Source organism: Tyto alba, unplaced genomic scaffold, assembly GCF_018691265.1.
Source record: "Tyto alba isolate M040663 unplaced genomic scaffold, T.alba_DEE_v4.0 Super-Scaffold_30, whole genome shotgun sequence".
In the NCBI taxonomy this organism is placed as follows: Eukaryota; Metazoa; Chordata; class Aves; order Strigiformes; family Tytonidae; genus Tyto; species Tyto alba.
Window position 1 is genome coordinate 7,318,362 of NW_024881305.1, and position 21,854 is coordinate 7,340,215.

General features: G+C 45.8%; 1 protein-coding gene across 2 annotated transcripts in view; it reads left to right on the top strand.

Annotated features, from left to right (window-relative positions):
- Positions 1–21,756, top strand: part of MAGI3 (membrane associated guanylate kinase, WW and PDZ domain containing 3) — a 72,363-nt gene extending 50,607 nt beyond the window's left edge. The window contains exons 11-22 of one of the 2 annotated variants that reach the window (XM_042800122.1): positions 419–450; positions 2,548–2,701; positions 2,827–2,918; positions 5,051–5,243; positions 6,457–6,642; positions 10,102–10,287; positions 13,254–13,356; positions 13,464–13,590; positions 14,075–14,218; positions 16,314–16,452; positions 18,057–18,146; positions 18,616–18,726. In XM_042800122.1, coding sequence (XP_042656056.1) covers positions 419–450; positions 2,548–2,701; positions 2,827–2,918; positions 5,051–5,243; positions 6,457–6,642; positions 10,102–10,287; positions 13,254–13,356; positions 13,464–13,590; positions 14,075–14,218; positions 16,314–16,452; positions 18,057–18,106 — 1,406 coding nt within the window. In that variant the 3' untranslated portion in view covers positions 18,107–18,146; positions 18,616–18,726. Of the gene's footprint in view, positions 1–418; positions 451–2,547; positions 2,702–2,826; positions 2,919–5,050; positions 5,244–6,456; positions 6,643–10,101; positions 10,288–13,253; positions 13,357–13,463; positions 13,591–14,074; positions 14,219–16,313; positions 16,453–18,056; positions 18,147–18,615 lie in introns of both variants that reach the window. The other variant, XM_042800121.1, reaches the window with a different exon arrangement.
- Positions 21,757–21,854: the final 98 nt, after the last annotated feature.

Genomic DNA, 21,854 nt, shown 5'->3' on the forward strand with positions numbered 1-21,854 from the left:
CCCAAGTGTCACTTCAGACAGTCATCAACATTTGCAAAAATCTCCAGATCTTCTTCTGTATAAATGCTACTATTGCTAAATGAGCTAAGGAAATAATTAGATTTCTTCAGTATCAAGTGAAAGTCTTCTAGACAAATTCACAGTCTCCATATCCAGTGAACTGACGCGTGATGTGGTTGACCAGTGTCTAGTAAAGAGAAATTGATATTTTTCATTGTTGTACGGCTAGCAATTCTAATTTGAGACTTCTCTGAAGTGATGCTTTTGGTCAACTGGACATTCACTTTGCCATTTAAAAGAAGAGTGAATAAGCAGTTGCTATTTTTAATCCAGAAGGAGCTGATTATATTACCTTAATGCTGTTTAAACTTTTGGTGACCTGGTATTGAAATTACTTTTTACCTTGTATTTTCTTCAGGTCCACCCTCACCTACTAAAACTGCCAAAGGGGTGAGTATTACTGATGTATTTAAATTTGTTTCTGATAGACAATATTCAGGGGTTTTTGGTTGTAAAACATACTGATAAATATAGTCTACTTAACACAAAAGATTCCTTTGAGTTTTTGAGTAGTTTAATGGAGGTGATGGATGTATCTCTTCTTACTACTGAAGAATCAAGAATGCAGCAAAGATCTTGTATGATGATGGAGGTAGTATTGTTGATTTGTCATAATTTTAAATATGACATTGCTATTTAAGTTCTATCATTATTTCCTTTTTTTTCTTTTTTGCGCTATACTTGCAATTGCTATCTGTGTGCGTGCTTTGACCTGCTTTTGTAATCTCGTCTCCTCTGGGTTTTACTTCCTGCAATAATCTGCAAGATGATTTAGCAAAACCACGTCTACTTAGCTGGCACATATTCATTGTATTAAGTAACTGCTGTCAGAATACCCATTAAAAGGGAAACAAAATACAGTATCTATTTTTTTGCTTTTCATTGCTAATTACTTGTATTACAGTGAAATGGAATTCTAAAGGAAGTTTATGATACTTCAATTTTTGTGAGTCCTTGCGTAGAATTAGTGAACCGGATAGTCAGTTAGTACTCCCTTCTTAAAATGCTTGCTTATCTTTGAATCCATATTTTCAGGAGGTCTCTATGTAGCAGTACATTTCTAGTTTGATACTCATTATTCTTGGAAGTTCCATCTATTTGGGTATCTTCAATATATATTAGCTCAGTAAAGAATCCTTGGGCTTAATAAAATACCCTCTGATTTGATAATGCTGATAGTAATGCATATTTTTGTAATGAACACTTCTTTTATGAATTAGGCCAGTTGATGAATAGAGCTGTTTCTTTAAAAATGTGTCTTGCACAGAACAAATTATTTCATTTTAGGAAAACCCCATTACCAGCGTGTAGATGTCGCTGCTTTTATTTTGTCCTGCCGCTTGAGTATTAAAGTCATATCCCCAGTGGGATAATGTGAGCACACAGATTCAGTGCGGGTGGAACAGGCTGCACTCCATTTCAGTTCCTTGCAAGCACACAGCTGCCCGCACCGACTAGCTCAGTGCATAAATCTCTGCCGCCTGCGGGCGCAGGCCTTGCCGGTGGCTCCCGGGTCGGTGCACTGGGCGCAGCATGCCAACACGACTGCGGGCTTGGGGCCTGGCATTCTGGTGCACCTGCAGTAGCAGCCTCCCATGGAGCACTCAATGTTCAGTGGCATTAAGCAGCATGGCAAAATAATTCAGGTAAAAAGGGCAAGTTCTTGTGTTCCTAAACATGCAGGAAGTGTCAAACTGCTAAATCGTTTGCGGGGAGGGTTCTTCCACTCTTTGTAAAAGGGCATCTCTAAGTCTGTTCTTGTGCTTTTGTTTAACATGCGTGGATGCGTGCAGTCTACCATGTTCCAGTTTTTCAGGTTGGGTTTCAGCCCAGAATAAGTATTTAGAGTCACTGTACTGCATAATCAATTGGAAATTGGGGTGGGAGGCCGTAAGAATGCTTGGTGTTCTTTCTTCATGAAATACTAATCAGTGTTGCAACTATCCGATCATAAAAGAAAAATGCAAATGTTGAATGAGCAGTGCCTCTCACTGCCCAAGTGTATTGCTCCTGCTCAGGATCTGCAGCACTGTTGGGGTACCTGCAGCCAGCAGCCTGGCGTTGGGCACGCCTCGGGGGCGCGGGGCAGTGCCCGCGGGGCAGCTCGTGCCCGTGGTGGTGCGCTGCGGTGCAGAGCCCGGCAGGCGCCTGCCCGGGAATCTGTCTCTCCTCCAAACGTGCCGGGTGTCGTACGCCAACGCCCGGGAGCTGGCTGGCTGTGCTCATCTCTGAGCATCGGTCACTTCAAACGCCCTTGCTAGGCCCAGTCTTCAGTAGGAATCTGTGGCCTGTGAGGAAGACTTCAGTAACCCGGTCAGACACGTACTTTGGAAAAGCTGTATTGAGTTGTAATATTATTCCCCTATTCCCTTGTTTTGCTCTGCATGTCACCTCTGCATGATGTTTGTTGCCTTTGCGCACACACATACACAAATTCATTTACGCTTTTGATCTAACGTGGATTTGGTGGGGTGGGGTCTGTTTCAGAAGGACAAGCAGGAGAGTTCAGGTAGTTTGGAAGCTGTTGGCGATCCCCTCCCGCAGCCGATGCCATTCCCACCCACTGCTATACGACCAGGCTCTCCTAAACTAGACCCCTCAGAAGTCTACCTGAAGTCTAAGACTATATATGAGGACAAACGTGAGTATAGCAACTTTCTGGTTACTGTTTTCTGTCGATAAGAAGAGTAAGAGTGCACAACAAAAGCATAATCTTTCAGTAATCAAAGGTAGCTCATTACATGTTTTGAAATGTTGCTTTTTTAGCTCCAAACACAAGAGATTTGGATGTTTTCCTGCGAAAACAAGAGTCAGGCTTTGGTTTCCGGGTGCTTGGAGGTGATGGACCAGATCAGCCTGTAAGTGAAACAATTTACGGTTGCCCATCTTACAGTATTGCTGTTAGAATGACTCCTACTCTGTCATCTTCATTTCTGTCTCATTCTAAACAATTCAGTGATGGCAAAATTGATCGATTCAGTAACTGCCCTTAAAGATCAGATTACCTTTCTTTCTTTCTTCTTCACGGCTGACTTTAATCTGCAGGGCTCCCGTGCCCATCCTGCTATCTAGAGTCTGTCTGTAGCAGCTGTTTTCTCTGGCAGGTTTATAATGCTGATGGTGCTTCTGTAGTTGTTGCTGTGCCTCTGGAACACTCACCAGGGCAGTGCTGGTGCTCAGCCGTTGCCCGTTTCCACTGATCCCGGTGGCGGTCTTGGCACAGCACGTGCTCTGGGGATGCTCGGCGTGCCGTGCACGTCAGCGTGTCCCAGGGAGCAGATGAGTAGAAGCAAGCTGCTGCTTATCCTGCAAAAACTCCATCAGGGCATTGTTCTGAATGCAGCCCAGTGAAACTGAGGCAAGATTTGGGGTGGTGTCGCACACCTTTTCACCCACCTCTCCCACCAGATTTTCAGAAATGCATTTTGTTCTGCCAGTCAGTGTGGTTTCTGGTGAGTTTGTCTCAAGGAGACAAGCACAGCCTTTCCAGTGCACTCTTTCAGGCTTATATTTGCTTTGTTTTTCCTTCTCATCTCAGAAAATGCAAAATGTGATACTTCAGGATTTTCATGAAAGCCTTGAAGCAGAACTGATTAAGGCTGGCTTCCTTCTGCAAATGGATGTTGATGACGTTTTGCATTGTAAACGTAGCTGATGTTTGCGCAGGAGGAAGAGCCTGGTTTGCTTTAACCTGGTCAGTGACTAGAGTTACATTAGGACTTTAAGTTGTCGGTGTAGTCATGTTTCCTGGCCTCAGCCTGCAGAGCTGTTGCAGTTGGACTTTGATGACTCTGCTTGAGAGGTAATTGCCAAGGAATGGCAGAGTTGGAGGCAGAGGGTTAGATGCCAGTGCGGAGGCCCCTGGGTAGTCTGTCCCTGTGACAACAGGCTTTAGGAGACTCCTCTCTATTTCCAAAAAGGCAAATATTTTTCTCTGGGAAGAAGTGCTAAGACTTTTACAGTATGTCAGGGGCCGTTGCTTCAGCAGTCAAGAGGAAAAGGTTTTGGAATAGATACTTGTAGATTGTTTTCTGATTACAGTTAAGGAATACAGGTTTTTTCCATTCACAGACTGTGATCCTGTGCTAGCCTTTCACACACGCACCCCACACCCCTCCCCAGCATGCATTGAAAGAAAAGAAAGAGCAAAACCAAAGAGGTTTACTTCTGTTGCACTTTATAGTATTTGTGGTGTTTTGTTTCCATAGCAGCCATAGCTGTTGGGAAGTGTCAAGCTAATGCCATGAATGCTGTGTGCAGATGATCTGCCCCCCATTGCTTAACCTCCAACTACTACTGGCCATAATTATTCTTAATTTTCATTTAACCTGAATGTGATTCTAGCATATGAAATAGTGTGTGATGTTCTTATCTGTGTTACATTTAATAGCACTTTATGAGGTGGAGGTAGACAATTGGTAAGTGGAGTGCAGCTGTTTGAATGCATTATCTAATCATCAAAAGCTGTGCACTGAAAAAACTTCAAGTATGGAACTCTCTGAGCAGCTTTTTAGAACAAAATTTGAGTTCTTTAGAAAGCTTTTACATCTTCCCCAGTCACTCTGGCCTAGTCTTGGCAAAAAATAGAGTGACTAAGAGAGGCTTTAGTTTCAATAATGTCTGGGAAATCATATATATGTAATAAGCACACAGTGTATGCTTGTGTCAAAAGTTGGACTTTTCAACAAACTGAAAAACATGCTAAAGAGGCAGTGATACTTCCAGAATCCATGGAAATAAGCATTAAAAATCCGCCCAAACCTCAAGCATTTACTGAATGCTTTGAGCACCCAAACTGTTTCCACCAAGTCAGCTTGTGCAAAGTACACTTGCTAGCTATGTTTCTGCTAGAACTGGACAGTCAGATAATCTTTAAAAATACCTGTTCAAAAGCCCTCGTCTGTCTGGATTCACCTGGATTCCAACCATTACGTGTTCTGATGAGTTCATGTTCTGCTGTTCAAACCCCCTGACTCTGCTCTGCTGACAGATTTATATTGGAGCCATAATCCCGCTGGGAGCAGCAGAAAAAGACGGCCGGCTTCGAGCAGCAGATGAGCTGATGTGCATTGATGGAGTCCCCGTTAAAGGGAAGTCACACAAACAAGTTTTGGACTTGATGACCAGTGCTGCACGGAACGGTCAGGTGCTGCTCACAGTCCGGAGGAAGATCTTCTTTGGGGGTACGTGTCTGCCTGTCCAGAGGGGTACTGCAGGACACACATCTGGCCAGAGGGACACTTAACGTTTCTGTAATAAAATCAGCTAAGGCTGCTCTCAAACTTGTCAGTTACTGCACTAGAGCTGAGCAGCCTGGGATTCAGGAGGGCCAGCTATAATTCTGAGTAAGTGGAGAGAAGCAGAATTTAATAAGCTGATGCTTTAGTGCTTGCTAGTTTGTACTGCTCACTCAAGGAAGGCTCTGAAAATTATGATGGCAGTGGTGTTTTCTTCAAACCTTTTTGCACATATTAGTTAGGACAGCCACTAATGCTATGCAAATCAAGTAATAACACAATCTCTTTTCTGTACACGCTGTATTCTCAAGTCTTTTGGCTTCTATATGTAGCAAGAATAAGTACATTCAAACCAGAAGCGATTCAGGGCAGCGTCTTGTGATTCTGCAGCTTTAGGTTGGTGTCCAGCTCGGCAGTGTACAGGAGATTATTGTCCTTGAGTCAGTGATGCTGATCACATGAATGACAGAGCTGTGGTGGGGTTCAGGAGAACTGATAACGGTCCCCGTTCTGATTAGCAACCAGTATTGCTTTTCCATTGTGTTATTCAACCATGAGTTCTGAGTATATACAAGTAAAAGGGAAAAAATATTCTTAAGGACAGTTCTCAATTTCAGATGCATTCTCACAGACACACTACTTCAGGACCGAAATTTTGTAGATTCCTAAAAGAAAGCCTGGCTTCAGTCTTCAAACTGCCTTTTAAAAACCATTTCCTTTGTTCCAAGTAAACAGTTGTTCCTCACTTAAGATAGCAATAGTTGTAGTTTGTAGCTGGATCTCTGCTGCAGATCTCTTGTACTTGTAGCATGCAGGAAAACCACAATGTTTTTTTTACTATAAAAAGGTATCAGATCACTCTGACAGAGTCTGTGTACACATTGCCAAGTCTTTGCTGTGTGCAACCAGTGTGCAGCAGGCTTTCTTTGCATAGCTGTGCACACCTGTGTAGGGCTGTGGGCCTTTGAATGCCTTATCCTGCATCCCAATGTCCACTTGATCCAAATTGTATTGTTAATAAACTCGCCCCTTACTTTCCCAGGCAGACAGTGTTTCCTCATGCTGGCACTGATACCGAGATGCATGGTTTTGCTGTAGTTGCTTGGTAAAACAGCAGTATTGTTTTTTCCTTATTTGTTGTTTGTCTGTTACCTGCAAGGAGAAAAGCAACCGGAGGAGGAGGAGTCGCAGCCGGTCTTGACGCAAAACGGCTCTCCCCGGCCGAATCGGGTAGAGTTTGCAAACCAGCAGTCCCCAGAGGTCTATGATGTCCGCCTGCAGCGCAAGGAGAACGAAGGATTTGGCTTTGTCATCCTCACCTCAAAGAACAAACCTCCTCCTGGTGGTAAGTGCCATGTTCTGGAGGCGTTGTCACTGCGTGGAGCTTGCACCAGCGCTGCTGCTGGCCCGAGAGGCAGGAGAGGGGCTGCAGCTTCTGCAGGGGGGTCTGTTCCTTCCTCCGACGTGCCGGTGTGCCCACACAGCACTCTGCGTAGCTGCAGTTGTCTTTCACTCAGACTATTTCACAGCCCAACCAGCTGAGCCTCGGTCTGTCTTGCTTCGTGTTTATGCTGGTTTTCACCCAAGCACAACGTGAAGGTGGGGAGCAGGGGGGGTGTCGCCCGCAGCCAGCGTACAGGGGAGCGTGCGCTTGTCACGGGGCAGTGGTCGGGACACGGGTAGTCATCAGGCTGTGGTGGTGATGGAGATTCTCACACTGCATTTGTTTTAATGGAAGTATAGTTTCAAGCTTGGCTTTATATTACCTAATCAGGTAGAATTTCTTATTTGGGGGATGTGAGAAAGTAGAGACTGTGATAGTTGGAAGAAAGCGATGAAGTTGTTCTGTCATACAGGTAGAGAGTTTGTCTAGAAAGATCATCAAAATTAAAAAGTAGCATGTTCTGGTATTGCAGTTCTGATATATAGACATGGCTTCAGGCACAGTTGTAAAGATAAACAGCAAAATAATCAAGGTTAAAAGCAAAAATAAAATTAAATGTTGTGTGCAGAAGTGACTGAGAGAAGCTGCTTGCGGGAAGCCCCGGGGTCAGTTACTGGGAAGATCTGTGACCCCCTGGACAGGAGCGGATCTGCTCAGTGTAATCAAGTGTGTCTGTATTGCTCGTGCTGGTGGCTGCTGCTTACCTGGCAGTGCCAGGCAGAGGCTGTTGAATATTTTTTGCATCATCTTTCTGAGATTCATTCCCTTTGGCCATCAGGTTTGGGTTTTGTGTGTCAACCCTCAAAACACAAGCCAGCTCAGTGTGTTCACCCACAGACGAACTCAATTCACTGACATTAAAGTACAGATAACTCCCTAAATCCTTACTGGGTTCCTTTAGATCCTTTGTGTAAACCACCCTTCTGAAAATTGCTCAGCTGGTTCCAGACAGACATGATGATGGCTTGAAAGTGTGTCTCTCTTTTTTTATTGAGCCTCAGACACTTTCTTCTGTTTTTCCACTTAATTTTACCGCACAGTAAAAAAAAACAGCAGGAGCACAGAAAAAAACTGTTTCTAAATAACCTTGTGCTGAATCCATATGATATATATTTGGAGTGTGATGCAGTCTTGGCTCGGATGATACCTCGTCAGGACCGCTGGAGCGCGGTGAAGCTGCTGGTGCGCTGTGTGCAGCGGCAGGGCGAGCTGTCGCCCTCCCTGCGTGCGCTGCGTGGGTGACTGGCCCACGCCAGAGTGGCCGGGGGTTGACGGTGTGTTGTCTGGTCAGTCGGATACTGAAAAGAACATTATAAGCAGATTTATTCTATGATATATTGGTATTCTGTTATAAATGTACCACAGACATTTTTGTCTGAGGATCCGCTGCAAACCCCTGTTTATTTGATATTAGAACTGAAAGTAGAAGACAACTGAAACCAATTCCAGTGCTGGAAACAGAAGTCCTGTGGTCCAGGCTGTTTCTAACGCAATAAAAAAGAGTCGCTGGTACATCCACAGACTGTGCTGTGCAGAACTTTTCTGTGCCACAGTTTAATACGAAGCTACTGTGTTCTTCTAAAGCCAGGATATTTTAAAACAAGTAATCAGCAATTGAGTCTGCAACTCTGCAGTGCTTTACTCTTCACAGTTGGCTCTTAGGTTTATATAATACTTGAAAAACAGTCTATTAAAGGAAATGTAATTAAAATTTAAACTCATGGTAAATGCTAGAAGGCATCAATGTCTGTTCCTTCGCAGTAACTTCTGCGTGTGCTAGCTCATTAAAACAATCCTTGATGGCTTCTTGATCTTGGGTGGCTGGTAACTCTGTGGAAGTGTTTCAGGTTTGCTGTCGTAGTTTCGAAAAGCCAGCGGGTAATCCTGACAGGTGCACAGGATTGCTCACCTCTCCGGTCCCTCAGAGAAATGCGTGCTCGGGAGAGCAGCTCCTCCAGAAACCAGGCGTCGGTCCGACCCCCCTCAGGCTTTGGAGGGGCAGGCAGGCGCTGCCCTGCAGCACCGGGAGCAGAGTTGATGAAGCACGTGGAGGTCAGGCTGGAGAGGTGTTTGGAAATGAGCTACAAAGGAGCAGCGCAGCAGTTCTGCGCAGAAGAGCCCTGATGAGGGATTTGGGAAGGACGGGGGCAGATTTTGTTATGCTTTCAGGCATCCAGGCGGGTGAAAGGCTGTTTCAGACACGTGGGAAGACGTGCTGACTGGTGCGCTTTGGTGTAACGCGAATCCGCGCTGCCGGGGCCACGCCAGCACGCGGGCAGCCCGACGAGCCGCTCTCTGGCCCCAGGTTTTGGCAGGCTCTCCCGTCGCAGCGGCATCTCGCTGGCTGCCAGATGCCATCTGCAGTGCTGACGGCCGGGTCAGCAAACCCTAAACCAAGAGCTCTGCCCAAGCCCCGGCACGGCTCCTGGCGGGCAGAGCGCGGGGGCTGCGGTGCGCTCCCGCGGGAGAGTTGTTGGACAGAGCATCCCTCCCCCCTCCTGCCTTTTTAGTTCTGCTCGTTCTTGCATCTGTGTTCGCCTTTGGGAAGGTAACTAAAAGCAGTCTTTCCTCCTCCTCCTTACCATAAAATTCCCTCTTTTCCCTGTTCTGTCTTTTCTGGCCCCATTGCTTTGGCTTCTAGAGGCGTCTGTACAGAGCAGAGTGTCACTATGGGCTGAACTGAGGAAGCCAAGCCAGCAGAGCTAGCTAAAACTCAGGACGATTATTACAGGTGCGCGTTCATCTCGGCAGGAAGAGGGAGCAGGCCTGTGCAGAGCTGCTGTAGCACACGGTGCTGCGCTGCCTGGGTGTGCTGAGGGCCGCTGCTGAGCTTCTCGCTAGGTTACTAAGTCAGCCTCTGGAGGAGAACTTCAGTTTCCTTTTGGAGTGTACTTAAGGCTTAATTTTTGGTTGCAAGGAGGAAGCGTTAACCTGTGCATCCAGATTTCTAATGACTGTGTTAAACTGTTTGTCCATAACTGTCTCAGAGTCCACACAATGCTCCAGGGTCTGTGCATGAAATGGAAAACAATACATTACGAGTGGCAAAACAAACCGCTCCAGAGCGCTCCTGGGACACACGGTCTTACTCATCCCTTTGCAGATGTGACTTACTTCCCTTCCCCGTTTTCCTTGAGACACAACACCCTGTATGTGACAAGGCTGTGCTGTCAGGGGTTGGCATTTCCATTCGCTCTACTGAGTGAAGCATTCTTCACTATTTGCAGGGTTTTTGTACCAGCAGTGCTGCCCGTTAGAGCAGGAGCGGGCTCTGGGACGACTCTGGCAGCGCTGGGCCCGGGTGATGCTTACCTGACATGAACATTCATCATGTTGCTGTGCCTGTTCTTCATTTCCCAGTGATTCCTCACAAGATCGGGCGAGTTATAGAGGGGAGCCCAGCTGACCAGTGTGGGAAGCTGAAAGTGGGGGACCGCATCTCGGCGGTGAACGGTCAGTCCATCGTAGAGCTCTCGCATGACAGCATAGTGCAGCTGATCAAGGACGCGGGCAACGTGGTGACGCTGACTGTCGTGGCTGAGGAAGGTAAGGCGGGTGCGTGGCCCTGGCAGGTGGATGAGCCTGCCAAAGGCTGATGTTTGTCACTTCTGAAATTAGTTCTCTTTAAGTGTGGAGTATTTTAAGGTGTTTGGAAATGAAAAGAGAGTGAAGCTCATCGTTTTGCTCTGGAAGAGCTGAAGGCAGGTGGGGCAGAGAGAGATAGCTGACAAGGTGGTTATACTGAAAAATAAGATACAAGTATTAACACCACGATGCAGGGTAATAGAAACTCGCCTGGTTTCTCACGAGACAGAGACTTGCTCACATGGACACGTGTCCTGTCCAGACCTTGTACTCTTCAGCCAGAGAAGGGGGCTGCAGCAGGCACGGGATGGTGCTCACAGAGAAACTCTTCTCGCCCCCCGAGAGCGCCTGTCTCCTGCTGCCGCGGTCGCTGCCAGGAGGTTTGTTCCAGGTGAGGCAGGCGCTGCCGGGACGCGCTGGAGCGGCTCTGCCAGGCAGAGCTACGGCGCTCTGAGGCTGCAGGGACACCTGCTCTCCAGAGCCTCGCCGTCCAGGCGCTCGGGTTTTCCTTCCTGCCGTGTTAAAATACACAGATTGCCCAATGCTGCTTCCCTGGGATACGACAGAAACGTCCTGCAGCTCTGTCTGCCAAAACTGCCCTTTGAAAAATGGTCACATCCCCCATGGGAACCTTGCTCAGGGCTTTCCTGCAGAGCCTCCCAGGCTGCTAGCAAATTCTTCACCCGCAATTGCTGTGTCATCTGAGCAGCAGAGTCAGTATTTGTGACTGCAGAATTTCATATTTAGAGACTGTATTTTTAATGAAAGCTCCCATGCAACACTGCATTCAGTATGGTATTGTTTCTACACAAACAGTTCACTGTAAATATGTAAAATCCAATCATTTGAAGAGAAAAGCTGTTTTCCAACCCTGCTTACCACTGCATTTTGCTGGATTGCTGCTTGTGGGTTTAATTAAACTCGCTATCATCATTTTGCCAGAAAGTTGGCTTTCTTCACCTTTTAAATAGTAAATACCTAAAGCCAGAATGTGAATAAAGCCAACAGATGATTCTCTAATTACACATTCATTGCAAATATTTAATGCGCTGTCTCAGCATGTAATACAGAATTTCAAAGATTTCATTTTCCTTTTTGTTAATGCTTGAAGGAGATAGCCTTCTATAAATTGTTATTTTTCTATTAAGATTTTAATTTTTATCAAATCTGAAGGGGCACACCTCAAAGTAGTTGCCCAGGGCAAAGTTTATAGTGCAACTGAAGTTTGAGTTGGTTACGTTAGGTCTGTTTCTCCTGGGGTTCTTAATCAGCTTTGTTTTCAAAATAGGCTTCCTGAGTATAACGTTTCTGTCCCTTATTTATACGTGACCTTACCTGGACTCTCTGTAAGAACTCTTCCCACTCACTCAATTACAGATTTGGAGCCCAATTGTAGAGGTAAAACAAGAACCTGAGGAGAATCAACAGGGAGAGAAAACAAAAAAGTCAGTAGCAGGTGACAAAACTAGACTGAAGAGACCAGTCAGAAAAAATGGAGCTGGAGTTGATGTATTTCAGATGTGAAGAATTTTGTGACAAGGAGAGAGAAGCAGAACCTGTTCCACTGAAGTGGGAACATATCACCACTTTAAAATTCTTTGTGATTTGGCTGGAGAAATAGAGCTTAGCTCCCAGCATAACCCTCTGTACAGCAGACTCCCCCAGAAAGCCAGAGTGGATGTGGATTAGGGCTTCAGGCGTTGCCCCGCTGGGTTGCAGGGAGGAGCTGAGCCTCAGAGATGGTTCACAGGACAGTGCTTAACCCCGAGCAGGACACAGGGTGCAGCTCTGAAGAGGAAACTGTCCATTTTGCCAGAAGCTGTTCAGCATCACAAAGCATAAACCCTAATAGAGTTTGCTGTTCCACAGTGCATCATCTTCAGTCTTGTCCTCTGAGACTGGCACAAAAATGCTGCCTTGTACCCCTTCCCTCTCCCTCCTAGCTTTCGCAGATGGGTGATCTTTGCTTTTCATACAGATAAATGAATTCCACTTCATGCGCCAGAAGACATTCTTTAACATTTTTCACAAAAGCAGGAGCCTGTCAGCTTTTGTCATGTATTAGCTGGAAACACAAGAGAGCAGGCTGAAAAGAGGACTAGAGAATTTGTACAAACAGATGGCATTTTTCTTGCCTGTGCTTCTAAATTAAAACTCTGAGTATAAACCAGGAGTAAAAGTTGACATTTTGTCTCTAGAGAAGAACCTCTCTAAGGCATGTCAGGGTAATAGCACCGAGCAGTCCTGTGAAGGACTTGGGGGGTCTCACATACCTCAGAAGTTCAGCCTAGTAACATGCATTATGTTTTCCTCCCCTTAAGACGCTTGAGCGCTTTGTGTATTTTACTGGGGTTTGTTTGTTCTGAACTGAGAAATGCAGTAATGTGATGCACCTAACAGAGGGCTGGAACATCTCTCGTTTTGGTGCTTGGGGGGGGGTTTTAACCCTTATAAGGAAAAGGAGTTTATTAGTTTTTAATCCAGCATGTAAGTTCATCTTGGGCCACTGCTTTGCCATTTCAGGTTCTGGCTAAAAGGCAGCTTCTTGCATAGACTATGGTTCATTACTCTTAAGTGACAGACGTTTTGGATCTTGAAATGTTTTTTTTGGTAATTGCACTGGATTTATTGTGAAGTGCACGATCACTGTCTTTTGTGTGGAAGGGAAAATAACCTTAAGATATTTTAAAAAATTCTATTAAAATGTCATTATACTTTAATTTTTGCTTAGCCCTTTGGAGAAGGTGAGACACTTCCCAATTCTCATTGGGAAGCTGCCAGTGAAGCTGGCAGCCCGGGGTGCTGCAGGGGCAGCACCCCCAGAACAGCTGCCACAGCGCTGATGGCCCCTGTGGCCTCGTGGTGCGTCTCCTCGCGTCCCGTCCGGGCAGCGCTCTCTGACTCGTGGTTTTGTCTGGACTTACTAGAGCACCGTGGCCCTCCGTCAGGAACCAACTCCGCCAGGCAGAGTCCAGCGCCGCAGCACCGGCCGCTGGGGTCGGCGCAGGTGAACCCTCCGGGCCCAGACAGGTACAGAGCCTTTGGGTTTGGCAGGGGGGCGGGGAAGGGCTGGAAGGGCTTGGCCGCCGGGGCTGTTAATGCACGGGTGACACCCCCGTCCTTTCGCCTCTGTGCAGGGCAGCTACGGAAGGTGAAGCTGGAAAAGAAGTTTCGAGTAGTTACAGGCTCTCCTGGCCCGAGCATAAGCACTTGGCCCCGCCCGATGCTGGCGCTGCTCCGGTTGGCAGTAGCCGCCTTTCCCAGGTAGGGACAACCGTCCCGAGGGCGCAGGCGTGCAGAGCGCTGCGGGGTCGCCACCGAGTATTCAGAAGCAGAACAGTAAAACATTTTCCTGTCGTATCTGGGTAGAGAAGTTGTGTACAAAAATGCACTAAAGTGTTTCACAGAGTGTTTCTGCCGATGTATCTGCTTAGTATAGTTGAATACTCATTATAATTATAAAGGAAGCAGAAAGTGCTTGTGGCGGGACTGCTACGTACCCTTTGGCAAAGTTTCTTAAAGAAATTTCCTGCATATCTAAGGCTTAAAAGGAAAAATGTTCTGTACGTTTAGACTGAGAATTAAACCATTACACCTAGTCGTACATGAATTGTGTTGAATTCAGTCTAAATCACGGATTGCGTGTTTCTCAAAATATAGAAATGTGTGAAGCATTTTTCCAGAAAAACAAACGTTTAAATCTGCCTACAGGTCCTCATCTTTTTTTTTTCTCTGACTTCCCACACAGAATCCTGGCTGTTTCCCAGTAGAGTTGGAAAGGGGCCCTCGAGGGTTTGGATTCAGCCTTCGAGGAGGAAAGGAATACAACATGGGCTTATTCATCCTGCGACTCGCTGAAGACGGGCCAGCTGTCAAAGATGGGAGAGTGCATGTGAGTTTGTCTTCTCTCATCAATTCACTGTCCCAGTTGGCCTTTTGACACTTTCATTTACCCGCAGTGGAAACAAACTTTGCCCGGCCGTGAGCGCCTGCTCCAGCAGGCAGGGGCGCCTCGGCGCGCCTGGCCTCCGGCCGGCTGTTGCTGTGCGGTGACGGCGAGCGCCGGGCTGGGACGGGAGGCGTGTGCACAGCTCTGGCCATCCAAAATGGGCTGCCCATCCCTGCCCGGGTTAGCGACCTGCTCGTCCCAGCTGTGGGCGGCAGCTGCCCGCGGGGGAGCAGCCGCACAGCGGCGCGGGAAGCCGAAGGGAGCCTGGCTGTCCAAGTCGGTGAATTTGAAAGGGCTGCGGGCGTGTGCCTCGTGCTATTGCTGAGCTGTGCAGGGTTTGCGGGGACAAGCCCAACTTTCTTTGAAGGTTGTTATGTTGATTTTTATGCTTGTGTAGGGAATTCACTTTCCAATACTGAAGTGAAAGCAGAACAGATGGGTGCGACAGCAGAGAATGGTGGCACGTGGGCATCTGTGCCGCTGCCCAGAGGCGGCTCCCGAGGGGCCGGCTGCCTGCAGGGGCTGTGCCCCCCGGGCGGCCGCTGGCATGGCGCTGCCTCCCCCCGTGCTGAGCCTTGCACAGTAGGGCTGACACAGGTGTTTGCTGGGGCTGCTGGGCGGCCTGGTTGGGTGTGAAATTCTGAACACTCTTAGCTTCTGTTTTCCTAACTCTTTACAGTGATGTGCTTTTTTCCTCTCGTGCTTGAGAGACTGCACGAGTGCAGTGTTCAGTACTAGTAATGCCTCTCGTACTGCTCCCTCACGTGGTGTTGCACTAAGCCCCAGGGCTTTGTTTTCAGGGCAAAAGCGACCAGCAGGTCCCCAGCTGACTGCGCGCTGCTTCGCGTAGGCGACCTGTGCCAGGGCACGGCGTGGGGGGGCCGTGGCGGCGAGACGCTGCTGAGAGGGCTCCAGCTCCCACGTGCCGACCTCCGCTGCGGGCCGTGGGTCCTCGGCAGGGCTGTGGGAAGCCCCCTGCCACGCCCGGGCCCTCGCTGCGGAGGGATGGGGGCACTGGGGGGGTGGTGCTCCTGTCCCGCGGGAAGCGGAGCCGGCCCCTGGCCGTGCCGGCCCCAGCAGCTCAGAGCACAGAGGGGCTGCGCTCGCCCAGCCTGAGGTTATTCAGTTCTCATGTTACTCGGTTTCTCCTTCCTCAGCTGGAAAACGGTGTCATCCTCTGGCTGCACTTTAAAACCACCAAGTGGCATTTCTCACCTGGCTGGAGGCAGCTGAGCACGACAGGAGGCAGGTCGCAGGGTGGGGGGGACTGTCGGGTCCAGTGAGTAACCAGCCAGAGGCCTCCTTTGGCAGAGACAGTTTGCTCAGCCAAGCTCGGTCCGTCGCCTCGACCCGCTCATTTGGTGCACTAGTGACATCCGCTGGCTGATCCACGTATTGCGAAAGGGGGTTCATGCCCCTTTTTGGGGGGATGCTATTCCAACCCCTTTCCAGCAGCCTGCAAAGTTAGTGTGAACTGTAATTACCTGCCCGGTAACTCTGTAAATTGCCGTCTGGCCTCAGGGACCTTAGTACTGTTAACTGCACGGTGGTGACCTCTCCTACCTGCAATAAAAGATCCTTTCCTTACGTAACACCCGTTCTGCCCTGGTTTAGGTGCGGAGAAGCTGCTGGTGATACTTGCTTGGTTAGTGTGACTTCAGCCAGGCACGTGGTGCCAGGTTTGACGTGGCTCGTCCATAAGCTCCCTCCGCGTGATGATCCAGAGTGAAAATACATTCAAGCACATGGCTGTATCTGTCTCATCACTTGTAAATAAACAGAAGATGTGTTTAAGTAATCTGAGATCTTTTATTGAGCTGGCTGAGCAGAAGACCTGCATGAAGAGCTCTGAGCTGCCAGAGGGAGCACTGTGTCGTGTTAATCAGCAGCCATGCAGTGGTGTTGCTGTTGCTGAGTGGGTTTTAGCATGAGAGGAAAAATAGAAACATCTGCTTCTGGTTTTTTCTTCCTAAATTAAAAATTAGTTTATGGTGTCAGAGATTCACAAAGACTAACCTGGTTGCTATTTTCTTGTCAGGTTGGTGACCAAATTGTTGAAATTAATGGAGAACCCACCCAGGGAATCACTCACACACGAGCCATTGAGCTGATTCAGGCTGGAGGGAATAAAGTTTTGCTGCTGCTGCGACCAGGGACTGGCTTGATACCAGATCACAGTATGTCATCTCAAGTGCCGTTTCATTTTGAGGGTCCAAGGCAATGGAGTACCGTCTAATAAGGAGACTTTTGTGCTTATTCACTGAAATAATCAGCAGTTCCCTTTTTGATAGCTGTGGAGGTGTTCATATTTATTTTAAAATATGAGGAATATTTTTTGTAAAATTAACACATGACAAGTACCTAGGAATATTACACAGTGTGAAATTACTGCATATTTGTGATTGCAATAAGTTTCTAAGCTCTGTCCAGGCTAATCAAGTTTTCTATTCAAATGTGATAATTAAAACTGATTGCCTTTTAGCTTAAATTAAAATTCTCTGTGATACAGTACTCATTTCAAAATGCCTGTATTGTTAAGAATATTACTTCTGTACAGATTTACTTCACTGTTCTTAGCCTTCTAGATTATGGAATGCTTTGTTTTTCAAAGCAAAAACTTCAGAAAGCAGGGAGACAGCTAGCTTTGCTCTCAGAATGGATTCTGTTTATTTAAAAGGTGTGACTTCTGCATCTACATCAAGAAAGCACAACTTTGTAGGGAAAAAAAAGGACAAAAGACAGAAAAGCAGATGCTTGCAGGAGCTTTGAATTCATCTACAGAGCACAGAGCTGATGATTTTGGGTCTGACTTAGGAAATGCTCCAACACTACAAATCAAAAAGACTTGTGGCTGTGGCAGTATTTTCAGGCAGAGAACACTTTCTCGCTGGGTACATGTTTTAGTCTTAACCCTCAGTGCTAACACCAAGATTCTGATGGTAAACTTCTTAAATTGTAGGGCCACTTTTTCTGATGAAGAGCTTTTCAGTAATAGTAACCAACCTTTATCTTATGAGTTTATCCTTTGAAAATTTTAAAACGCACAGTTTGAACTTCCAAACAGTTTGTTGTGTTCAGTCATTTACAGGCAGCAACTGGCATCCCCTCAAGGGATGAAATCTGCTCAGAACTTTCTCTGTTTCTTTCCTCCAGAGAACTAGAAGATGGCCCTTCACATTTTAACTGTTCCAACCAGCACAGCACAGTAAGATCAGTGAATTAGTGCATGGCATGGAAACAGCCCATCTGTGAACTGCGAGGCCTGTTCTGTGCCATCGTGCTCGATTCCTGGCTGGCTGGGTTTGTCTCTCACACTGAATTATTTTGTCATTAAGGGTGGAGGTTAAATACAGTCCTCCTTGTGTTCTGATGAGCTTCCTTCTGTTGAGGCCTTCTTTAAAATCAGCATTTATGAGCTGGAAGAGAGGGAGGTAGTGTGAGAGCACCTCCGGCTCTCCCCTTACTAACATTAGGCTGTGCAGGAGTTCTCTGGAATTACTCCTGGCCCTCTTGTCCACAGAAATCTCCTGAGTCTGAGGTAGAAACACAGAATCACAGAAAAGCCTGAAGGAACCTCTGGAGTCCCTCTGGTCCAGCCCTCTGTCCCAAGTGGGGCCTGCGATTAGGTTCAGCAACGTAGACCAGATCAGCAGCTGTGGAGAGGGGAAGGGTTTTGTTGCCTCTTGTCTTGCTGTTAATCGTACGTTTCTGATTGAAATCTTGCTTGCTGTACTCTGTGATTTTGGTACGTAGTTCTGGGCTTTTTCTCTTCCTCCTTCAGGTTTGGCTCCTTCCAGTCTGTGTCCCTACGTGAAACCTGAGCAACATTAAGGGCTTTCAGTGCTTTTCTTGGTTTTTCCTTAAAGACTTGGTAAATCTGCATGTCTTGTGTTTCATCTCTTCCTGTTATTAAAGTGCAAAGCTATGAATAACCTCAACTTTTCACTGTTTTCAGTTTTCTTTTAGCATAACAGTTGCAGTTCATTTGGTTTTCTTATATTAAACAATGTATGCCAGGGACTTTGTTTTGCAATTTTGCTATGTAGGCTCTAAAGTTGTGCTGATACAAGACCATGTCGGTCCTGCAGAGGTCATGCCAGCATTCTAAGCACAAGATTTTTCCCAAATCACATTCTTACGGTGGTTGGAGGTTGTAGAACAACGCAATATAGAAAACTGACTAAATAAGACTTTGAGAGTATGCCACTACATAATCTTTTTTAAATTGACGGTTTCATATAACATCCCGGAACCTCAGTAGTATACGTGTTTCTAAAATATTTAGTGATTTTCTTTTTTTTGGTAGTCATTTAGTCAAATCTCTCACTGTTCACTTCCAGGTGATTGGGATAGTTATAATCCATCTTCATCAAATGTAATATATGAAGAACAGTCACCGTTATCTTCATCTTCACATTCTGCTTCCCCATCTGAAGTGTGTTATTTACCAGTACCAGGAGAAGCTTTAACAAGAGTTCAGCTGTCTGAGAAACTGGAACAAACAAAGAACACTGTGCCTGAAAAGATAAGCACTTTAACTGAAGACCAGTTTGAGAAGAAGCTTCAGTCTTCTCCCCAGAGAACAAAGAACAGATGGGAATGTCCCTCCAGCCCTGGGTTTGAAATCACAAAAGGTAGTTTGAGATTAGGGACCAGAAGAGATAGATCCACAAGTCCAGAAAAGTTAGTGGCTGCCGAGGGACACCCTCACACAGGATTCCACAGCCCCAGAAAAGGGGAATCTGAAAAAACGTACAGCAATTTCTTACATAAACCTGACAGTTCCAGAAAGAGTGAGAGTAAACCCGCAGAAATAGGGATGAATGACAGTAACAAAAAAGAGTATTCCAGTGGAAATCAAGGAAGGTCTGCCAGTCCCCAAAAGCATCCCAGTAAGCAAGGAAACACAGGAGCAGTAGGCAGGTTACAAGAATGTCAGGATAGAACAACTGGTGCTGATAAGACGACTGGTGATCAGTTGAAAGGTGGAAATGGTAAAATGGGAGTCGCCAGGAAAGACATGAAACAGAAAACTCTGGGGAAGACAGAAGGGTGGTCTCCAGAGCGACAACATGCAGCATTTGATGAGAATTATCTTTCATTCAGTGACTCTAGGAGAAACACACCTGAAGATGAAAAAGTAAAGAAGTCAAACTCTGGAGGGCCAAGTTCCATCAGATTCAAAACTTCCAGCCTTTCCAATATTCCACTGCTTTCCGTGGAGAGGCAAAGGTGGCTGGAAACACAGGAGACTCTTACGCTGAACAGACAACACGGAGAGAGGCAGCCGGAGCTGCCTGATGAAACCAAAGATGGAATTTCCAAATCTGAGAATAGTTCTCCAGTCAAGAAAACACCGATAACTCCTGGGCCCTGGAGGGTACCAAGTGCATGTAAAGTCACCCAAACAGCAGGTGTGGCTGAAAAACGGGTTTGACTGACACTTTTTTTTAGAACATGTTTTAATCAAGTTTCTAATAACGGTCATTTAAAAGCATTGTTTCTTTTCACAAAGTTGTCACTTTTCTCAGAAACTGGTTGGAGGGTGGAAAGTATTTGATTCGTTCTTAAGTTATCTAAGCTGCATGAAGGACCTTTTGGATTGCTTAAACGAAACTCTTCCATAAGCTGCTGTCCCCTTGTCCTTTTGAAGGCGGTGTTCTGCTGCTCTCAACGTTGCACTGCTACGGCTTTCTCAGATAGTATTGTGAGTTTCTGAACAAAATTATTTAATGCCTATATTGCCAATGTGATCATGACTCACTTCTCATTCTTGTGCCAAGTTATCTACTGTATCCAGTCAATCTAATCCTTCTCATCTGATTCCAGTCACAGAAAAGGCAAGGTTTTGTTTGAAATGGGTATTTTCTCAAGAGCATGTTGCATGTTGACATAAGGAAATACACGTGTTCTTACTGGTTCAGTAAGAGGATGGGCAAGTTGGTTCTGTCAATTCTAGGGCGGCAGATGAGCCACTGATGCTGTTCAATTGATGTTCTTTCTTAAATTTTTATACCTAATGCAAAATCATGTAGATAAAAATTATATTTGACATAATCAATGTTCCATAATTTTGCTTTTTATGAACACAGCAAAATTGCTTTATTTTCTTGATTCATAAGGAATGCTTATAGCAACTGTTTGCAAACATCTGTCTGAAAAGAGCAAATTCTGGGTTCTGTTAAATAACATCATTCCTTTGGTTTCACTTGTGGCACTGTGTCATCCTTAGCATTCTTTGCAAACATAAGCAGTGAATGCACATTTATCTGCAGCCTCGTTGCCGTGCTGTGTGCTGAAGTCCCATCTTTCATTACTTAATGCTAGTTAGGAATCGGATTTTTTTCCCTCGTAGAGATAACAGCTGAGCTTTAGGACAGAACCAACTGCCGTGATAGCTTCTGAAATGAAGTTCTTGCTTGTGTATATTAGAAGTTTCCCATATTTTTCTTTGAATGCGTGACCTGTTCCAAGAGTGCTAAATAGGATGATGTACAGGCTACATGAGACTTAATATCTATTGTTTGGGCTAGAATACATATTTTAAAGAGAGGAATGTTACAACCAGAATCTACTGACACATCAGTCCTACAGCTGTAGGAAGAGCAGACTGCATAAATTGAAGGATTTTATTTTATTCATAGTTGTAGTGGTGATTTCCTGACGCTAGGTTTTTAATGACTGCAAAAAAGTGGTAAAAGGAGCCCATTGGTCCAGTTTGCAGGAGAAAGGAGTGTAAAAGGTCAAGCTTTACTGACTTGTGGTAAAATTTAAACTAATGTGATTTGCTATTTGAAAGTGACTTTTGGCTTTGAAACATTTGATGTTTTTAAAGCTTAATGAAAAACAGTGAATCAGTTCTGAGTTGAATTCTTCAGAAGTACAAATGACTACTCAAACAGCTTTTTAAACAAAGACTCCAAAAACTAAATAGGCTTTAAAGCAGATCTGAACTGTGCTCTGCTGCTTGACATGGGATGATCCTTTGAGGTGTGCTGTGTAGCATAATACGTACAAATACTCCATGTTGCGGAGTATGACTGTGAAAATATTTAATACTTTGAAGTAGCCGATGTAGATATTATCCATGTATTCTTATCAAGAGATTCTGTTCTATGTTGAGTTGTATGCAGTTGCCCTAACCACTGAGTACAGATTCAGATGTTTAATACAAAGATGAATTAGCACCACTGAAATTATTTCCCTGTCATCAACTGCCCCTGTATTTTTTTCTGTATGTTAATGTGACCTGATTTAGTCTTACCTGTGTGTGATTCCTCCTTCCATAGAACTTGTACCTGTACTTACTGTATCAAACTTAGCAACGTGGCCTTGGAATGCTAAGCAATGTCTGGATGTACTGGGTGTAAATGTTTATATATTGTACAGCACCTTTATACATACTTCTGAGGTTCTGACTAGAGAGACCTGTAAATCGCTCATTATTTTTTATATAGATATTAAAAAGAAACTCCAGTTCACGGCCTGTTGGTTCTGCACTGTATAAAATAGATTCTTTGTTGACTTTCAGTGGTGTGATACTTCAGACAGCTAAATCTGTGACCCAGGTTTTGCCCAC